Below are 21,466 nucleotides of genomic sequence, written 5' to 3' on the forward strand. Positions count from 1 at the left end.
ATATATATATATATATATATATACATATATATATATATATATATATATATATATATATATATATATATATATATATATATATATACATACATAGCATAGTACAGCTCTAGCTGCTGTCTTTGACTCCAGTTCTATTCATTGTGTTTAATGTTGAGCTGCTTTAAAATGCACAAAGAAAACACACTTGTATATGTAATTTATTAGTTTGGCAACCAGACTTTTCTATGTTTAGTCTAACAGTCTTTCCTTGTGTACTAGTGAGCATGCTAGCATTTAACTCACAGACTCCTAATCACAGTTTTGCCAAAAAATGATATCGCCATACCTTTATTAATTTTTCAACACAACCAAACACTTGAGTTTCCAACAACAACAGCATATCGCGTGTCTCCAATGAGATTGTTTTTAGTCTTCAAATGTTATTCTCATTTAGGACTAGAAATCATATTTATTTTGACCTGTAAATACTACAACACGGCTGAAATGAAGGGATATGACATTTTAAAACTTAACGAGTACTGTTAAAGAGTACTAGTTAAAAGTCACTAAAATGTAGCACTTGAAATTCTTGGATAAATTGCGAAATTTAAAATCTCATTAAAGCATTAATAAATAACATCTAACAAAAAAAGGCCAGCATGCAAAGCTACTAAATTACTTGGGGTAAACTAAATCAAGCTGCAGCTAAATACAGTACATCAGGCATTTCACAAGTCTACTCCTGATGTGTTATTTGGCAACATAAAGTCTGTACAGAATGAGGATAAGCATACATATTCTTTTATACAAAACAAACATGCTGTGAAACTGGAGAATACGAATCTGTGGTCCATCATCTAACCCCAAACCAGTTCATAGGAACGTCCTTTCAACAAGACAATCAGGAAATGCAATTTGCTTCATAGTGTAACAGTGTGGGAGAGATATCACGTGTTTCCACGTTGACCTCAAAGCATCTGTACAGCTCCAGTGGACTGTCTCCAGTAATGCCAGTCAGCTTATCAACCAGTCACAGTGTCTCTTTTGATTTTTTTCCCCCACAGTCTCTTGAGTCAGTTAACAAGCTGTCAAATCTCCGTCAGCATGATCTTGAAGGCGTCTGCGTAGCTCTCGATGCTGAGGATGAAGGTGTCTTCGTTGGAGTAGTGCTCGATGATGTTATCGTCCATGTTCACCAGGATCCTGCCGCAAAAACAGCAAAAGTTTGATTTCGTGTGGAAAAAGTTCAAGCTCCAAGTTAGTTTCCTCTTCCTTTTGTTTGCCTCACTCACCCTTTCTTACTTTTCTTGTACACCTTGGCTATCCTCTCCGTCGGCACGCCATATTTCTCTGATATCTACCGATGAGAAAAAAAAACAGAAAAGAAGCAAAAATAAAAAAGCAGCTTATGAACAGGCGCTCGGGCTGCAAACAAACTGTGCCTTTGACATTAGTTCCCACGTACAAACAGAGAGGCATCACTCACAGCATCCATCAGGCCTCTGAGCGTGGGAGACTTCAGCATCAGAGCGTCGAACACCTCGTCTGTCTCCTTTCTGACATACAGCAGCACTGCAGACAGGAGGGAGGAGAGCAGGCCACCTTTTAGTTTATATACATAATAATGTGCCTATGATTGGAGTGCACAGACGGAAGCACTTAGAGGTATTGTGTTTGTCAAACTAATCAGCAACCATTTATAAATCCTTTTACTACTTTTCATCTGATGTCAACAGTCCTTCGGGGCCACACAAACACATTTTGTTTTTGTGACATTTTACAGACTAAATAAGCGATCGGAAATCTGAAAAATGCAGTTTCATAACAGCCGGGAGGCTGCAAAAGGAGGTGGTGTGACTCAGTGAACCTTGCAAGGAATGAACTTTCAGTCTCACAGAAGAAGAAGAAGAAGTGCTTGGAAGAAATGGAAACGTAAGCATCTGTGAAGCTCCAGAACAGCTGCTAAATGTACCTCTATCTGCTAACATACAGAAGATTACCCGGTGAGACAAATCATAGATGCTTCTGAGAACGGTTTCATGTTGCTTATCCAAATAATCAGTTAAATCAAAATGATCGAATTGTTACTAAGCGTAAATAGTGCTGCTCGTGTTACGTATGATGGAAAATATCTGGATGGAAAAGGTTCTGGGCACGGTGTTTCCCTTTCTCGGGCCTGATTTGTTATAAATTGCATCGTTAATCATTAGAAATGTCAAACTCTCTTGCGTATTTCCCTGCTCTCCTTCCTGGACTTTGTCATTTCTAGAAGGTCACTTAAAGAAGACAGAAGAGATGACGTCCAGGTGTAGGAGAAGGCGGCCGTGCTCGTACCTCTCTTGTGCGCCTCCTCTTTGATCTGCTTGTGAGGAGACGGGCACAGATCTTCATCTGACGACCTGAACATCCTCTTCACCACCACACTCCTGTAAACACAGAACAGCGTCAGGTCAAGCGCAAGCACGTCTTCTTTTTTCCATTGCGGTGATGTGCACTTAAACTGCTTTCATTTGCATGACTTATATTTGTATGAAAACAGGAGTTTCGTGTTGACGCGTACTCACCCTTCTCTCTCAATCTCCTCTGTGTTGAAGGTAAACACCTGAAAAGGAAGCTTTAGGTATTAGTGGCAGAAATTAATCTTATTGAAAATATAAAAACACGAAGAAATAAATCTAAAAGTCTTTGGAATTTTCTATATTTCTGCACATATACGATTTACATGGCTCCTTAAAAAACAGTTAAGCAAATGAGACGAGAATGTTTTGCTCGGTTGTTTTTGGAGAAACTTCTCGAGTAGTACAGATTTCTGTTGGGGTATGTATGTGAACCTTCTAAGATGACTTCACCCCGTGTTCGAGGTGACTGATCAGGTGTAATGCTCAGAGTATATTTAACTCCACAATGTTGATGGATTTCTGAATATAAACTGGACATTTGAGGTCCTTCCACAAGATTTCTACTGGATTAGGAACTTTTAGGACTTGGATAGCAGGGCTTAGCTCAAGCCGTGTTCAGTTTGGGAGGAGAACCTCTGACCAAGGAACTCCTAAACCCTGCCAAAAGTCCTCTGTGAAGAAGGAAGACTTTTACAATGGCAGAGGTTGCTGGGGAAGTTAAGAAGCTGCCCAGTAGCAAGGCACCAGGTTTGGATGAGATTCTAAAGGCAACAACTGGTGAACCATCTGGTTCTTATATAGCTTTTCTAAACCTGCTCATTCACACAAGCCCTTCTTCTATCTAGGATTCACACAGATTCATATTCCGATGGATGCATTAGATTGAAGCAACCAGGGATCTAAACCACCAGCCTTCCAGTTAACAGATGACCTGCTCTACTTCCTGAGCTACGGCCACCCCAAATGATTTTCATGTGCAGGGAGGCTGGGCTGAGCCTTGGGGATAGGGTAAGGCTCTTGAAGGAGCCTGGAGTAGAACTGTTGATCCTCCAGGTCAAAAAGAGTTTGTCGATATGCTTTGAGATTTTGGTTAGAATGCCCCTTGGGGGCCTCCCTTTCTAGGTTTTCTTGGAGGAAGGGGCCGTAACACTATTATACAGGGTGGTGTATCTTGCAGTAAATTTTAAAATCCATGCCGAATGTAAAGTTTTACATGTAAATGTGTAATGTGTCCCATTCCAGACATGCAGCATATGTCCAAACAATAGTCAAACTCGTCTCGTGCAAGTATGTCTGGAGTCACGGCTGCTGTTCTGCTTCCCCAGCAAAGAGGACGTGTTTTGATCGTTACTGGTTAAATGGCTGAGGAATGAAAGCACTTTGAAATCGGATTATTCTTTTTGATACACCCTGTATATCTTGTCAACCCTGGGAATGCCCCAGGTTCCCCCAGGAAATACTGGGAAGTGTTGCTGGAGAAAAGGATGTCTGGAATACTGACTTTCAGGAAGCAGGTTAATTTTATTCTTCTTTGATTGTATAATTTATAGTTATAATTTGCTTCTTATATTCATTGTTTCATCCTTCCGGGCACAGATCCAGCAAAATATCCCAAAATATCCCAAGCCATCCCAACAATGGACTGTTCTCTCTGTTGAGGTCAGGAAAGCGATTCCGCTCCCTGAAGACCAACACAGAGAGACTGAGGAGGAGCTTCTTCCCGCAGGCGATACGGTCTCTCAATCACACCACCACACAGTACTGACCCACACATATGGTTCTTACACACACACTGGACTTTCTGGACTTTGGTTTTGCACAACACTGGTCACTATATTCTTCATTTCCGGTTAATACTTGTACAGCTGCTGTTATTGTGTATATATTTATTTATATTTAGATTTCTTCATACATTCTTATATAGTTCTATATTGTGTATTGTGTATTTTGTTGTACAGTTATTTTATTTTCAACTTTAATTTATATATTTTATCTTATTCTTCCCAGTTAAATTTACCCTTCATTCTAATTTGTGTTGTACAGTTATTTCATTTTTAACCTTAATTTATATTTTATTCCTTCCTAGTTAAATTTACCCTTTTTAATTTTTCATATTTATTTCCTATCTTATTCATAGCCTTTCCTTTTTTTGTTTTCTTTAGGTCACGAGCAGTTGTCCAAGCATTTCACTACATATCGTACTGTGTATGACTGTGTACGTGACAAATAAAATTTGAATTTGAATTTGAAATATGGAGGGATGTTGAATTCTTGCGTGTTTGGATTCAGTGTTTTCATATCTCCAAACATAATGCTTCTTATTTATACCCTTAAACTTTATTTTGGGCTCCTCTGGCCAAGAGCAGATGGACAGCAGTAGCGTTCTCTTGTAGCCTTCTTGTGCACACCTTTGTTTTTCAGTCTTGTGCTACAGCTTTTACACATCTGGAGTGATTTTTATGAACCCACCGAGTCTTTATTTGTGTCTGACTGTATATTGATGGAGTTAAAACTCCTCAGAGACGCTTCAGTAACCTTTTCCAGCCGTAGAAGCAACAAAAACGCTTTTTCATAGGTCTTGTTTGCTCATGCCACGATACACTTCCTCCACAATATTAAAAAGATCAGACCTTGATCCTTGCTCGCTATATAAAAACATGGTATCACTTCACACCCAATTCTCATTTCACCTGCTAATCCTCAAGGTTCACATACTTTCACCACTCACAGATAATATTAATGACTGAACATTTTCATATATTTTCATCTCTTTTGTTTAATTCTGCCAAAGACAGACTCGAGGTAAGCTTCCTCTCAGCCTGTAGGCTCTGCAGGCACGCCATTATTTGTTCCTTTTATCCAGTTTTCTTAATAGGTCTTTGTTTATCCCATTGTGTTTCCTCCTTCATGTTGCCACCTACTGAGTTGGGGCTCTCTTTATCTACTCTAAGGACATGTGTGAAATTCAGATATTTTGGGTTACATTTTTGCAAAAATACAAAGTTTGCTTTTTTTCTTCTTTTTTTTAAAAAAAAAAAAAGAAGAAGAAGAAAAAGACGAGGTGACCTACCTGTCCGGCTCTCTGCAGGTTTCCAAAGTGAACATCGGGGATGAAGAGCACGGGCTGGGCATCCAAGTCGGTCATGGTCTTGAAATAGGTGGTGTCGGACTTCTTGGTGGCACTTATCACCCCGACGCCTCCGTCTTTCCCTGGAGATAAGTCCAAATGAAAAAAGCAGAATATGAATAGCAACAATTATTACTTATGAAGGGGAGATATATTCACAGTGATTTGCAAACCTCAAACTGAACCCTGGAGCTATAATTTTCTCTGATTATTTTTTCATTTTCATTCAAAACTAAATTATTTCTCACTCGGCTCGTACCTTTCGACTTCTTGCGTAACAGTTTTCTCTCCTCATCCCTTATTTTCCTCTCAGCTCCCTGGAAACAAAAAGAAAAGAGACATCAGTTTGTGTATACGAACAAGCCTCAGAAAAAAAACACATCTGTGTGTGTGTGTGTGTGTGTGTGTGTGAGCTTCATTTTGTGCAGAGGATGCATAAACTGACCACTAGAGGGAGGACTGATGTCATGATATAACTGCCTCACTGCAGCTACCTGTCTGAATATTTTACAATGAGTGCGCCCCTTACTGGTAACTCCCAGCAGCTCAGAACACACAAGTAACTTCAGCTTAATGACTTCACGTCAATGCCACATGAACTGAGACAAAACCAGACAGCAGTTAAACTCACAGTAGCGTATTTCTGTTCAAGCTTCTGAATTTAGTTCACTGTTTGAGCTGTTATGTAATCTGTACAGAAAATGAAGGCACGAACTTCATTTATAGTCCTTTAAACTACAACTTCTTTAAGTCACACATTTTAGGCGCCTTTAATTATTAAAGAAACAGCTCACAACAAAGATTAATGAGGGTTTTTTTAAGGAAACAGGTCACAGTTCATGAAAAGAGTTTTTGAGGGTATTTATTGTCACCCTGAGTAACACAAGGCAAGTGCATTTTTATATCCATTGTATTCAAGAAAAGGCAGACACCTGATATCTCCATAACTGGGCAACTCACACCAAAACAATCTAGATGGACAAAAACGGCATTATAGGCCAGAGGGTAAACATGCACATGTGCGATTGGAGTGGGCTGTCCCTTTAAAATCTCTCCTGAGAAATGAATGAGTCAAGAAAATAAGAATAATCAAACTTACTAAACAAATAACGCGCATTTGGTTCTGGCTAAAGGACTCCACATATAAAGAAATACAGAAGAAGTGATCTATCACCTTGTCACAGAAGACCTTGATCTGTGAGTAGGCCCTGTGCAGCGGCCTGTTGCTGCGGTTGTTGTAGCTATAAGTGTCAATCTGGATCATCAGAGGAAGACCCTTCACCCCCTTCTGAGACGAGAAGTCTGTGCTCAGGCAGTTCACTGTGATGAAGATCTTCAGGGACACAGAACAAGGAAGGAGAGGTGGAAATGTTAAAATACTTTAACTCTGCAATTTAGGAATAAAAGTACACTCAGTCCTCACTTTTTTAGATACGCTGCTCTTTAACGCAGATATCCAATCGGCCAATCACATTGCAGCAACTCAGTTCATTTATGCATGCAGACATGGTCAAGACAACCAGCATCAGACAGCTGTCAGACAGTATTTCAGAAACGGATTTACTGGGATTTTCCCACACAATCATCTCTAGGCTTCACAGGATGGCATCACGAGCTCGAATAACTATCTTTACAACCAAGGTATGCAGAAGAGCATCTCTGAATGGGCTACAGCAGCAGAAGACCACACTGGGTGACACTTCTGTCAGCTCAGAACAGAAAATTTAGGCTGACCAAAATTGTACTCTGGAAGATTGGAAGAATGTCGCCCGGTCTGATGAGTCTCAACTTCTGCTGCAACTTTTAGATGGTGGAGTCAGAATTTGACATAAACAACATGAAACCTTGGATCCATCTTGTCTTGCATCAATGATTTAGGCTGCTTGTAGGTGTAATGGTGTGGGGAAATTTTCTTGGCACACTTTGGGCCCCTTAGTACCAATTGAGTATCATTTAAACACAATGTACCCATCTTCTAATTGCTGCTTCCAGAAGTATAACACGCAAAATCTCAAATCACCCCAATGAGTTCAGATGTACTCTGATGGCCTCCACAGCCATCACATCTCAATCCCACAGAGCACCTTTGGGATGTTGTGAAATGAGAGATTCACATCACAGAACGTGCAGCAACTGTGTGATGCTATCATTTCAATATGAATCTAAATGTCTGAGGAATGTTTCCAGCACCTTGTTAGAGTCTGTCCATATTTAAATCCCAAAGCGAGCCAGCATGTTTTAATTTTAAAACTCAAATGTTCGGCATACAGTTTTGTCAGCTCTGAAACACCTTTAGTTAGCCAGTGGGAGCCTTTCCCCCCCTTTTTTTGACAGACACTTGGCTGTTAAGTGTCTAACAAACAAAATTCCTTTCCCCTGCGATGTGTTTTCTTCTCAGCAGATAAAAATCAAAAGTACAGAGATAACAGATCAGTGAGAAACTGTTTTCTTTTTCATGTGGTGGTGTTCCCATCAGTTAGAAAAAAAAAATCTGTTATGTTTCTGCTTTTCTTGTTCGTCAAGCCTCGGCACACATCGCCATCAATCTTTGGTCTGTGTTATAAATGTGCAGTACAACAAAAGCCAAGGAGGTTGGTCATTAACTTGAACCATAAAAACTCCATTATCTACAGCAGCCAAGAGGAAAGCCTGTGGAGAAGAGGCAGGGTCAATGCTAAAGCGCCATTCTTTTATTATTCTCTGCTCTGCAGTACTTCTCTCACTTTTATTTTCTCTGATTTTTCTATTTAAACACCAAAGCTACAACCGTTAACTGCACCACCCGTTTATAAATACATGGCAGAGCAAGGTGAGCCGCTAAAAAGAAAAGAAAAAAATTGATAAAGATCGAGTAACTGTTTCTCAACAGCACCCTGTTGGAAGACTACCAGCTTAAATCCTTGAGATGTACTTTAGTGACATGTAGGAAGATTACTCGGCCTCATAAAATGAAAATAAAATATTACATGGGAACTTATGCTGTGCACTCTCTCTGGTTTCTATTTATGAAGCAATAAACTCCATTAAAAGTTTAAAATAATAAATAAATATAATAAAAATAATCAAGTACTTGTGCAAAGGGCTAACAAAAAAATCTCCCATTTCTCTCAGAGTAGTTTGTTTGTCTTCCCGTACAATAATAACTTTTCTCTCTAGACAGATGGGCTCTTGTGTCTAAATATTATGTAGCATTGGTCCATTTTTATGCTCGGGCGGGTCAAATCCTGCTGTTTTAACAAAGCTGTGTCTCTCTGATAGACACAAGGTGTTTTTAGGCTTCAGTGCCGTGACCCACGGGCATTAGAAAATAGTGAAACAGGTATGTTACTCTCAACTCATTACAAGGTGGTGCTTGCAAACGTCCCTGGCTGTCACTGGGCAGGCATCACTTTTCAGTCTGCAGGGATAATGGTGTAAACAACCATATTGTAACCCAAACCACAACCTCTTCTTAAACCTAACCAAGGAGTTTTTGGTATCTGCACCTAACCTGTCACTAAAAGCAAAGGTTAAACTGAATGGAAACAAATAAAAATTAATCTCCCAAAACTGGGACAAAAACTGTGATTTCTTGGTGACAGAACTGTGACTTCTGAATGCAGCTCAACAAAAGAAGGCCAATAACTCTTAATATTCGATATTTTCCACTGCTGATGAGTCAAATCAACAATGTCAAAGGACATGCTGACATGGGCACAGTATTTAAACGTTGCATCTGCAAGCCACTTTGCAACCCACCATCACCTAAGCCCCTCTTTTTTCTGCTGTGTCTGATGTCGCAACTGTTGTTCTGGGTTTTGCAGCTGTTTTGATCTCTTTAGGCTTCACACAATAGAACAGTATAACAGTTGTAATCTTCCTTTGACTAAAGCGGCCCCTGACATAAGTTTTTCTTCAAATAAAAAGCACTTAAAGCAGGAACCTCTGTTTCAGGCGTGCACACCATATCATTTGCGCTTTACTCTGAAAATAGTTCTATTGTGTTTAATTGAGGCTCAGCCTCTGGGTGTTGTGTTCTTCTTTATTGCCTTACATCTTATTCATTTGACAAGCAGTGTTTTTCAACTTGCTATCAGGCATATCAGGCGTGTAAAAACATATCATGGAAGTGAAAAAGACTCTGTCTCTTTAAAGTCCTCCTGGTTTTCTTTTAGTCCTGACAGAGAAGAGCAAATACACTAAACTAGCAGGGCAGTACACCTGTTTCCGTGGTTCAACATGCATACGTTCAGGCTCAATAGTTGTGCAGATTCAGAGAGGCAAAAAGAGTGACAGAAGGAAAGAAAGACAGAAAAAGATGAACAGACAGAGCAAATATTTATCTAGAGAAGTGAGCTTGCATTTTCTCCAGCACTGTCTTTGTCCCCAGGCTGCTATTACAATGAAAGAGGCACACAACACGGAGTGATTCACACAGTCGCTGGTGCTCACACAGAAATGAGGGCAAAACAAACAACAGAGGGTGGGGACGGAGACTAGTGTGTGTGTTGGCCCTTGGGGGCACTCTGGAGTTCAAACACCGGCGGGGCTCCGTTTAAGGAGTGGCCACAAAGGAGGACAAACAGAGCAAAGCTACGCAACACTGCCCGGCAGTTTTATGACACGCAGTCAAAACCACTCCGATCACAGCGGCAGAAACCATTTGCCAACGTTTTAGGAATCAATTGTTGATTTCAAAATGAGCGCAAGAGCGTTAGTGATGCCTACGGGTCAGGCAGGTGCTTGCATCACATTCGAAAGTGCTTTTGTTTGCCAACAACTGAATCAGCTCAAAAAACCTGTCCCACTGCTTTTTCTTATTTCCAACACGCCTCCAGCAAGAGTAAATACTATGGAGTTTCTGGGAAAATTACAATGACATTTATTTCCTACACACACACGCACACACACATGCACACGCACACACACACACACACACACACACACACACACACACACACACACACACACACACACACACACACACACACACACACACACACACCCAGCCGTAATAAATTTGTACCTTGGCCTCTTCGTTCACATCCCAGGTGAAGGAGACGGCGTTGTAGGCGATTTCTTCAATGTTGCTGATCGTGTTGAAGCTCTCCTTGTAATCAGCTGTGGGGACACACGGGGACACGGTTCATTTCAAGTATGAGTTCTTCAGCAAACAGTCATACCGCCCCTCAAACCGGTCAATAAAAGCAGGTAGCTATTGTTATTTAAGATAAGCAATGAAATGACACGCTTCACTTTTGTGAGATAAAGCCTTATCGGCAAGAGCAAACAGAGACTCGGGCTTCAAAGGCAGCAGGAGGAAACACAGAAGACTATTGGCCGCAGAGGACCACATTAAAAGCCAGTCAGATGAGTGCATCAGATTCATATTGTTGACCTCAGACTTACAAACAGGATGGACTTGCAGGGCTGTGGTATGCTGGCATAATGACTCACATGTGGCCCGGGATTTTATTTCAATGTAAAGAGTGAATCATGACTATCATTACTGTAAGAATGAATTTACGTCTGTCTATTTTAGCAAAGAGATTTCACGCGTCCCTTCATTTTGAGGATTTAGACTGTAAAACTGCGGAGAGATTTGTGCTCATGTGGCCCATTTCCAAAGGTTTATATCGTTATTTGGAAGGAACGCCACAAATATGCAGATAATGAAGAAAGCATTGCCTGCCACACAATTTTTTGCCACTAAGTAAAGTATAGAATCCATCATCCATCCATCATCTCCAAGAAATAGCCTTGGAATAAAAATCTTCGTGTGGGAGGATGAGATCCAATTGTGATCAGTTCAATGCCCCCCGCCCCCTCTGTCAGTGACTGCTCATCTCCTCCCTCAACCTAACCACCGTTACAGCAATACTTCCTGCTTTCTGAACAGGTGCACAAAGCTGCAAGGCGAGCAGCAACAACATGCCTGTCTGCTAACAGCCCACTTTAAGTAGGCTCATTCAAATGATCCATTCTGTGACGCTGCCCAGGGGCACGACGGATCCCGCCTCATCCCCACTAACCCCCACGACTCGCTATTCACCTCAGATCACCGAATATCTTCGAGTTACCGCCGCGCAGTCTGAGCTAGCTGAAGCTGCGGGGACGACGGCCCGTCCTCGATCGCTGGCCTGGTTTGTCAGCATGATCTTTAACGAATGTATACTTTTTGAAAGATCAGCGTGTCCGTGTGCAGATAATATCTCTCTGTTGATACATGATAACGATCTTTGTATCATATATGCACACCTATAAACAGAAACTCATTACACTAGCAAATGCCAAACAGGATGTCAAAGAATTGCAGGCTGAAAAAGCTACCACACTTCCTCCAAACAGACGCACACATGCGATTACATGAAAACAGCAGTAAAATACCTTTAATTTCCAAGTAATCATGTTAATGCTGAGATGAATTCAAGTTCTTGCTTTGCAGTTATTTGAAGACTATTTATGTAATTTGATAATAAAATGTGCCATATAATCTTACTCTTTCTCTTAACTGTGTTTTCCTATGTGTCTATGAAGGGACCAGGAAAGCAGACAGCTACATTTGGTGCACCTGGGCAAAGCAGTCCTGGATGACAGAAACTCTTATGTTGGCTCATTAACACCTAAATTAGCATGCTTTCCCTTTAGTTAACCTCTTTTTTATTTAAGTTTTGCGACTCATCTCTCGTTTCATTTAGTTATAACAATCTCTTATTTTATTGTCGTCCGCTGTGTGATCATTTCTGCACTTATCGTAGTCTGGGAACCCGTCTAGAAAAAGTGGGCTCCTATCCAGGATCTGAACACTGAGCCCTTTTGCAAACTGAGGTTTTATCTTCTAGGATTGCCTGGGTGCCCTGTCACAGCAACAGCACAGTGGCTCTAGATCCCTTTAAAAGTACAGTTCAGCATTTTGAGAAATGTTGTTATTAGATGCCTCATATCACTTTCAAATCCGTGGTCACAGTCAGGAAACAGGAGGCTCTGTTTATCATCAAGACTACTATACTTTCTGTCTGTCCTGAATACACAGTAAACCAAACAAACACGACTAAAAGTCAATAATGGATCTTCCACAGGGCTTTAGGAAAACATTTAATGCCAAGATACTGAATCCTGAGTTGGCCCATGTGAATCCTAGAAAGTGCTTTGAGTGCTCAACTCAGTTGCTGCCTCTGCAAGCTGCTTTGCAACCCATCCTCCATCCTAGCTCCTTGTCCTCATGCTATAACCAAGTTGCTGTGCATACTTTTATCTCGGAAATCAGATGTCACTCCTGACCTTTGTGGGTCCAGACTTTATTTTGCTCTTGAGCTCCATGTGTATTTGTGACACACTAAATAAGCAAGCCACAAATACATAGCAGTGGTTGCTGTTTTACAGTTTTACTAATGTCAACATGCATTTGGATTGTGAAGTTGGAGTTGCTGGGGTTTCTCCAACTTCCTGAGTTGGAAATTTGACTTGATGGGTGTTCCACTTGAAAATTCTGATTTGGAAGTTGGGATTTACCACTTCAAATTGAATTCTACTATAGCTGCAACCTTCAAATCTTCTTTGTAAAGTAAAGTTTTTAACCCAAGCTTTTCAGGAGGAAGCGTGCACGTCATTACGTAATAAAAAGCAAGGTGGATGTAAAGGAAAAAAGGGGAAAAGGTTATTTATTCCACACATAACTACAACTACAAAACAAGCCTCCAGTTGAACTCTTGATTATATGTTTATCTTACTAATATACCTTAAACAACTGTCAGAAAACTGTTGCTCCACATCGTGCTTACTTGCCTAACTTAATCCACGCATGCCGGGCCGGCCCAACCACACAGACCAACAGACAGACAAACAGAACAGACTCACAAAACCAGGGAGAAAAAATGGAGCACAACATTTACAAAATCAGCTTAAAAAAATCAAGAACAAACATTAAAAACGCAACAAGTTAAAGCTCATAACATATTATTTAAATGTGACTTAATATATTCAAGCTAAATATTGGCCAGAATTCTCTATGACTACAACAGCAGCATTAATCATATATCTTTTGTCTCTGATTAGAGCCTACTTTCACTAAAGTGGTCCTGACACAACTGTCTTTGAAAATGTTCAGTTCTTCCAGTGGATCTACCCATCCGAGAGCAAACTGACCAATATTTTCTTGACTAAAAATGAAAGAAGTCCAAAATGTTAACGGGTTTGGCATCCTCTGGATCGTCTCTCCCGGCAGATGTAAAGATGTGTGTGAATTGTAGGCTGATTGGGACTTGTCTCGGGTTGTATAAATATAAGAATTAAGATGAAGATCTAAACTGGGGAAGAATTACTTCCAACAGACCACGACCAGCTAAGGTAACAGTGTGGCTAGCATTCCTCTCCCTGTCCTGACAAGCTGCCTATGTCTGTGTGTGCTTCTCCCATCGAATTCTCCCACATACCTCTACATCTCCGCTCTCCGAGCAGGCCCTAGCTTGTCAAAAGGCAAACCGCCTACTCGCTTCTCACACACACTCATTCAACAAGGCGTAGAAAAAGACGGTTCAAATTCAAATGCATCAACTGAAAATCGACGGCAGACAAAAGGTCAAAAGTGTGACGATTACGAGTCTTCAGATGAGAACGCGTTTACCCGTGGGAAACGCTGTGAGACGGAGTTTCACAACTTCAAGTTGAACCCTGCTTTGGATTATTGTTTTTCTCTCTTTTCACAATTATTTCTGCTCAGTCTCCCAGGTAATGTGAAAGAGATTAGAGGATTTAAGTGGTGGGTCTCAGCCATACGTAGACATTAGGAGACTCAGGTGTGTGTGCGTGTGCGACGGCCCAGCCTTTTGTCTGATGGTGGGCAGCTGTACGGCCACAGACAGACATCTGGGTGGAGGCTTGTTTGCTCTCAGTTTAGCAATGCTGTGTTTATTGGTTAAGCACATTCCAGCATAAATGTGTCATCTTGTCCTTTGCTTTGTGCGTTTTCATTCACTCATCTGTTCAACATGGGAAGGAACATGAAGACAAAAAGATGGAGGGAGGCAGTGAAAGTCTCACCGATGTCCAGGACTCGCTGTTTGGCCGTGTGCTGCCGGGAGTGCCAGTACTTCCAGTATTTAAGCTGCTCGTCTCGGTTCTTATCCTCACTGAACACCACCATGATCACACTCTGAGGAGGGAGACGAGACAGAAAACAAAACGTTAACACGACTTATGAGTCAGACAACACCAGTCCTATCTGACATTCATTTTTATATTACAGCTTGGCTTTTATTTGTAACTTTGGACTCAGATTATCTCCAGAGAGTTGCATCAATATAACAACAAAAAGGGGATGATCACCTCAAAATTTACCCAAGTTTTAATAAACTCTGTCTGAGTGATTAGGGTTAACTGTTTCCTGCTTATCCTAGCCAAACTGCTCACATCATAATGGCCAAGCTATGAAAAAAAAATCACATTTTATGAAGTTAAAGGCACATATTTTGCTATTTCACAGCTTCATACTGGACTCTATCTTAATCTGAGAGTTTATCTGCACTTTCCATCTGCAGCCAGAGCCGGGCCTTGAGATGACTACATTAGCGATAATACTCTTATTGACACCACAAAGAGAAAATAGCAGAAAATCCGCTTTAAAAGTGAACATTTGGAGGAGCTTGAAGCCTTTTAGCTCAAGGGGATTACTCCTGCATATGGTGACCTCATTTGGGAGTTTGGAAATGTGTAATACGATCAGCAGCCAATCACATAAAATAAGGAAAAGAACAACAGATTCTCCTTAATTTCTTACCTTTGTTTTAGCTCTGTTTTTGATCTCCACATATTCTTCTGGGCAGTATCCGATTCATAACATCTGAGTTTATATTTTAGCAATTTTAGCAATTTTACTTGCTACAGGTCATAATGCCGAAAGAGAGATTAAAGACGGATGTGGACATGCTCACCCGGACTTTACTGATGGGGTGTCGGAGGCGCTTGTTGGCGCTGAGCTCGTTGAGCGTCACAGCGTAGAACTGGCCTTTGTTCAGGTAGGTCATCGGCCCTTCGCCCTGCTTCTGACGCAGCGAGCGCGTGGCGTCCAGCGTGTACTGGAAGCTGTCGCTGTACACACAAACACACCGAGAGCCCCGTGACTGGAAATGACAATCGCACCGAAAGGCTCTTCTGGTTACAAAATGGTCTGCATGTGAACATTTACGCCACAGCCACTGTGATAGCAGGTGGGCTTGAGTCACTTACATTCCCTCCTGATGAAATAAGAAGTCACCTGTGGCTAGAGAGGAAGGCGAGTGGTACTTCTGTTGAAAAGGCACAAAAACACAGAAAAAGAGGAAATTATTCAATATAAAGGCACATTTTAGAGGAACTGCTCAAACAATGCTGCAGGTGGAAAGACGTGAAGGTCCTGGTCAGCTGGAGACCTCCGAGCTACAGGGAGCACATCGGATGGACGAATGTAGTGAGCCTTTAACCTCTGAGTGATTCATATTTGTACATTTATCAGTCTCTGTCCAGCATATACAGTTCAAATCATCAGCAGTCCTCTTGTGTTACATTTCCTGTTTTAGTGCCTGCTTTATTTCTCTTCCCGGCATGCCTTCTAGCACCTCATCATTCATGCAGCGGTGGTTTATAGGATTATAATAACAACACAGCAAAAAGAAGAAAAGAAGCAGACCTGATCCTGTCATTGCAATGCATTGTGGTCTACTGAGCAGCTTTGGACAGTTGCTATATTCGCTGATTATCTTGTAGATTTACTGGCATCAACAGCACATAAACTACAATGCCCAACAAGTTTAGCACCAACAGTGTGCTTTTTTTGTTCAGTGTTCCCTTAAAAAGAAGCCGATTCTATGTTTATCTTCATCAGTGTCTGTTCATGTCACACTCTTTCCATTCTCACCGCGTCTCGTTCCTCTTCGTACGGACTGTCAGGCGGGCTCTGCTCGTCGTCTTTGGCGTACGAGTTGTGACTGACCGTGGTCACCTCATACGGACTCTGTTCGTAGATCACCCGCGCCGAGTCTTCTCCTTCCACCCTGTAGTGAGCCCCCCCTCCTGGCATGAAGACGGGCGCATATACCTCGGCCTTCACCACGGCAACAGCCGGAGAGCCTCCGTCCCCCGACCCCGTCGAGCCGCTGAACTGCTCCCGCTTGGTCTCCTGGTGCTCGGTGTTCAAGGACAGGTTGACGGGGACGGACTTGAGGACCTGAACGCGGTTGTCCACCATCTCCACCTCGCTTTGGCTGCTGGGGTTGTTCTGCAACATCGGCCTGAATAAAAACATGAAATTAATAGGATTACATGTGTTTCTTTGTGAAACGCACAAACTATTAGATAGTAAAATTATTGGGTGAGCTACATCTTGAGGTAAATGTCTGCTGCTCTCTTTACGGCCTCAACAAAAAAAAAAAAAAAAAAAAAAATAATCATAAGTAGCCCTAAAACTGATGTTCGTTTTAGTAAAAGAAAGGTTCCCTGTGGTGTCTTTTGTGTGGGTTTGATGTACGCTAAAGCAACAAATGGAATAAAACAGGTAAAACATGCATTCACTATAAATAGATATCTGTATATGAATATGCAAAATCTGTCTGCAGGAGGCAAAAGCTTTGGCACTTCAGGAAGCTTTTTGGTTTATGAACAATCAGGTTTTGGTTGCATGCAGGTAAAAAGCCTGCATGGAGGGCATAAAAGGCTAAGCATTTGATGAACTGCGATCTCAAGACCACTGATTATAATCTGATGATGTTTAATGCAGGTTTTTGTAATTTATATGAATACAGCAGTGACTTAGCCGATTCCCAGAAAAATCACATTGCGACTGTATTTTGTGCTTCTTTGCTGTTTTTTAACTTCAGGGGGTCGTTTTTTGGCTTAACTCTAATAAACATGGTTACAGAGGGTCAATGCAGGTCTTTAAAAAAGTCCCCTTTTCATATTTTAAGATGTAAAAATGCGTTCGCCACTAAAATACAACACATGCAGGTTTATGTAGAAGAAGAAAACTCCAATGAGAAGCTGCTTTCATTTAAAGGTTAGCACTAATTTGCAAGTCAGCGTTGAAGAGCTGAAAAATAATAATAAAATAAATGTAATGATGCTCCCAGGCACAGTTTCTCTAAACACTCACGCAGCATGTTGTCTAAATGGAAATGAGGCGATGTTTCCCTTTTTACAGATAGTAAGTAGAAAACAGCAGTTTGCTCCCAGAGCCGGAGCGTATTATATCATCAAATCTTTTGTATTCTTCTTTTTTCCTCAGGGAGCGGGAGCCTTTCATTGGCTTCAGTCCAGTCTGGGCTTCTTTCTTTCAGTATCAGTGCTTGGAGTGAAACAAGACTCACTGATCTGTGATATTTTCACACGTTCATGCTCCTGGTGTTTGTCTCATATCACTGCGACCTTAGATTAGATGACTCGCTACTATTGTAACTGAAAGCAATTTTTGAAGAAATGGCTTTTTGTATTAAACAGTTTTCATAGAACATCTTTTTAACTGTCTACTTTCATTGCACTGAGCGCCCTTGTTTGTTTCCACCTGCTGCTGGAAACGTCGACCACCATGTTGGGTGTATTTTCGTGGTGTTTCGAACGAGGCGAGTGTTCACTGACCTCTTCTCCTGTTCCTCTGTAATTTCAGTGGCTTTGGAAAGTTGCAGAAGTCTCTTTTCTTTGGGCACCTACAGAGAAAAGGAGGACAGTCAAGTCACTCTCGGTCAAGCCTATAAGGGAGCTGTAGCTCCCAGTTTAGTGTCCCACATGCAACATGTCACCTGTTTACGTCAGACCTCTGTGCTGTGTAATGTTTCAGTCGATTCAGTTAAAACAATTGTCATTGTGGTCTGATTTAACTTATTTGACAAATCTAAATAGAAAGGAAATGTCCAAAATATGTTAATTAATATGCTGCTACATTTTAATTATTATTTCATCTCCTTTCAGCCAGCTTTCCTCTGATTGGCTGCCCCTCACAAACAAAAAGCTCTGATCAGCAGGTGAGTGCCTGAGATGACCATATTGGGGATATCTGATCTCAGTGACATCATAAACGTCAATCAGTAGAAAAACTGTGTTCAGAGCTTTTAGACAGGGCTTACTTGCACACACACCGAGTTCATTATCACTTTTGCTATGTTGAATGTTTCATTAATGGTACAGATGCATGAAAGAATCAAAGGCGAAGGACAACAGGTGCTCTTTATGAGGGTTTTGGGCACCTTGTAGTAGTCGTAGAGCAGACCCAGGGCGTTGGCACTGTCCTCGTCTCCATTGATGCTCATCATCGCCTTGGTGGCGGCTGTCAGCGGGTTCTCCAGGTACGACCGCCACGCCTCATCCTCGCTGGTGTACGCCCTCCTCTCGTTGGGGACCACCACTACCAGACGTTTGCTTGAGAAGCACAGGGATTTAAACACTGTTTTACACATGTACAGTTTTTTTTGGTAGGCGATCAAAAAAACATGACAACTGTTATTTTCCAGGCTGAACTGTGATGGATGAACTAATTAGCTAGAGCAGCGTTCACGCCTGTCTGTTTTTCTCTGTGTGTTTTCCTCTTTGCTCTTTAGGCTCACTTAAGATCAGATCAGAGACCAGTTAAATACACACAGTGTTGCCACAACATCTCTCTGAGCTCAGCCAATCACAGGAAAGGCTCCGAATGTGGCAACTTGCACAACGAAATGCTCCTGTCATGTCTGACAGTGGCCATTTTTCATTTGGCTTTCATGTTTGTGGCTTCAACACACTTCTAGACATTTACACAGGAAATATTAATGAGAATTTTTTTCTTTCATAGATCTCTGTGTAAGTGTATGAAAGATCCGCTTTCTCTATTTGTGCACTGCGACCAGTGATGCAAAAGCTTTATACAGAAAATAAAGGGCAAAAGAGAAGCTCCGCTGTGTCTTCCTTATACTGAATCACACAAAAAGGCACGATGGCATGCTTTCTTTACCCGGCTGCAAATAAATAATGCTCCTGCCTTTGGATCGAGCTTGTATTGTGAAAGAGGGTCGCCGGAAAGCAGACGTCTGAGCGATGTTTAGGAGTTTTGGAGCTTTAATCTGCTGGGTTTGAGTAAATGTTAACGCTGTGTGTCAAAATAGAGGCAGACACCTGCTGCTTCCACTTATGCGGGAGACAGCAGCTCTGCAGAAAAACTGGAAAATCAACTATGGGCAGCCACACTTTGACAACCATATTTGTTGCAACATATACTTCTAATAGTGATGATAATGGATGAAATAATAATTGATTATCGTGTTGGGAATGATCTAACTAAATGAAATAAGGCATAAGATTATTTTTAATGCAGTTAATCCCTGTTATAACAATATTAGACACAATTACAATTTAAATTACACAGAATTTGGAGAAAGCAGGACACCTGTAACATCTGGTCTGTATTATTAATATTATTATGATTGTTAAGGAAAAAATAACAATTTTAATTTTTAATTTTCAAGAGCAAAATCCTTCTGACTCTATTAAAATTTTAGCGCTGCAGTCCAAAGGTTGATTTCTTTAAAATAACTGTTAATAAACAAAGGAGTTTGTATATCCCGTTAGAAAACAACAGAAGAGACCAGCAGGCTTTACAAACTGTTCCCATTCACAAGCAGATCCAACACGCTCTCTAGGCCTTAAATAGGAGGAGGGAATGAAACGATGCAATGATATCCAAAAGCAGCACAAAAAAGTATATTTTTTTAGTTAAAGTGTTTAAAAATAACAGTCCTTGCACCCTGAAGGGTTTCCCATCAGTCAAAAATGGCGAATTCACCTCTAATGAAATCCACGGCGCCAAGCTTGTCAGCTTCTCCTCCAGGCCCTAGAACAGCTTCATATCTGTCATAAACAGTCCAAACGGAGCGAAACCGGTACGCGAGCCCCATTTTACACCCCCCTTATTATTATTATTTTTTAAAGTGTGTGTGTCCTAAACAAAGGTAATCCCGGGTTTAAAGCAGCTTCGTTTTAATAACAGACTCAAAAGAAAACACTTGAACAACTTTCTCCCCCCCGCATGTAGAAATCAGCAAAGATCCTCTCCTCTGGCTCGATCACTTACTTGTCTGTCTCCTGTGACATATTTAGCTTCCTCTACGATTCTTCCTTGTGAAACTGGACTTTCAAGTCGGAGCAGGTAATAGAGTGAGAGTCAGTTGCCAGAAGTTGGGCTACAGGTAAGTCGACTTTTTCTCGCCCCGCTTCTTTTCTCCCTGCCCCTCTCTCCCTCTCTCTCCTCTCTCTCTCTCTCCCTGTGTTTGTGTTTGGCTTGCCTCTCCTCCGCTCCTTCCACCTGGGCAGGTAAGGTAGCAGCCAATCCCTCTGCGTCTCTCTCGCTCACCTTAAACGTAGATTACGGTGACAAACATCAGCGTGTCATACTTAGCGCATTGCGATATTTGCCATGACTCTCTTTTAATGGCAGCCGGTCAACTTTGTGGCTCTGAATTCTTTCACAGTGGAACAATTGAGGCTGAGGGCGAGTCTGCCCGCTGATTGGCTGCTGTCGAGGGGAGAGGAGATCCGATTGGCTGCTGGGGGCAGGTAGAGGCCCACCTTACCTGCGAGCGAAGCAAAGACGCCGCAGTGACACAGAAAACGAAGACACACAGGAAACAGATTAGATTTACGGATTTTTACGGCTTCAGATATGATTTGATTCTGTTATGATTGATTATGTTTGAAACAGGAGGACTCGAGGCGTGACTGCACAGCCTCGAACTGGCCACTCACTGCCTCAGGCTGTCTTTCATTCCCCCATCGGCTGATTTTACTTCTGACCCCTCAGATTTCAATAGTGACTCGTGTGTGTGTGTGTGTGTGTGTGTGTGTGTGTGTGTGTGTGTGTGTGTGTGTGTGTGTGTGTGTGTGTGTGTTCCAGGTAATCTCAGAGCAGAGCGAAGGCAGGGAGGAGCCCTGTCATTAGCTGACACAATGCCATTGTCCCCTTAATGAAGCTATTGTATAAGGAGATCCCAGT

At 41.6% G+C, this 21,466-nt stretch overlaps 1 protein-coding gene across 2 annotated transcripts; it reads right to left on the reverse strand.

The window, feature by feature from the left end:
- Positions 1–311: 311 nt before the first annotated feature.
- On the reverse strand, positions 312–21,258 carry grhl2b (grainyhead-like transcription factor 2b). 2 transcript variants are annotated; one of them, XM_080862819.1, is made up of 16 exons: positions 20,549–21,258; positions 18,693–18,864; positions 18,088–18,155; positions 16,376–16,748; positions 15,709–15,767; positions 15,414–15,570; positions 14,524–14,635; positions 10,511–10,605; positions 6,680–6,838; positions 5,765–5,822; positions 5,449–5,588; positions 2,544–2,581; positions 2,314–2,405; positions 1,466–1,551; positions 1,272–1,336; positions 312–1,182 (listed from the first exon to the last, which is right to left on the reverse strand). In XM_080862819.1, exons 1-16 carry the CDS (start codon positions 20,566–20,568, stop codon positions 1,068–1,070), a joined length of 1,809 nt encoding a protein of 602 aa, XP_080718945.1. In that variant the 5' UTR covers positions 20,569–21,258; the 3' UTR covers positions 312–1,067. The 2 variants fall into 2 exon arrangements, with proteins under 2 accessions (XP_080718945.1, XP_080718946.1); XM_080862820.1 differs by lacking the exon at positions 20,549–21,258 and adding an exon at positions 20,261–20,519.
- Positions 21,259–21,466: the final 208 nt, after the last annotated feature.

The sequence above is a fragment of the Rhamphochromis sp. 'chilingali' genome (assembly GCF_963969265.1).
Source record: "Rhamphochromis sp. 'chilingali' genome assembly, chromosome: 17".
Taxonomy (NCBI): domain Eukaryota; kingdom Metazoa; phylum Chordata; class Actinopteri; order Cichliformes; family Cichlidae; genus Rhamphochromis; species Rhamphochromis sp. 'chilingali'.

Bases quoted from the DNA above. Each gene is read 5' to 3' on its own strand.
- grhl2b (XM_080862819.1), bottom strand. From the start codon at position 20,568: ATGTCACAGGAGACAGACAA. The intron at 15,571-15,708 runs GTAAGTGACTCA...TTGTGTGTACAG, and splicing joins TTATTTCATCAGGAGGGAAT to CGACAGCTTCCAGTACACGC. The intron at 14,636-15,413 runs GTGAGCATGTCC...CTCCCTCCTCAG, and splicing joins ACCCCATCAGTAAAGTCCGG to AGTGTGATCATGGTGGTGTT.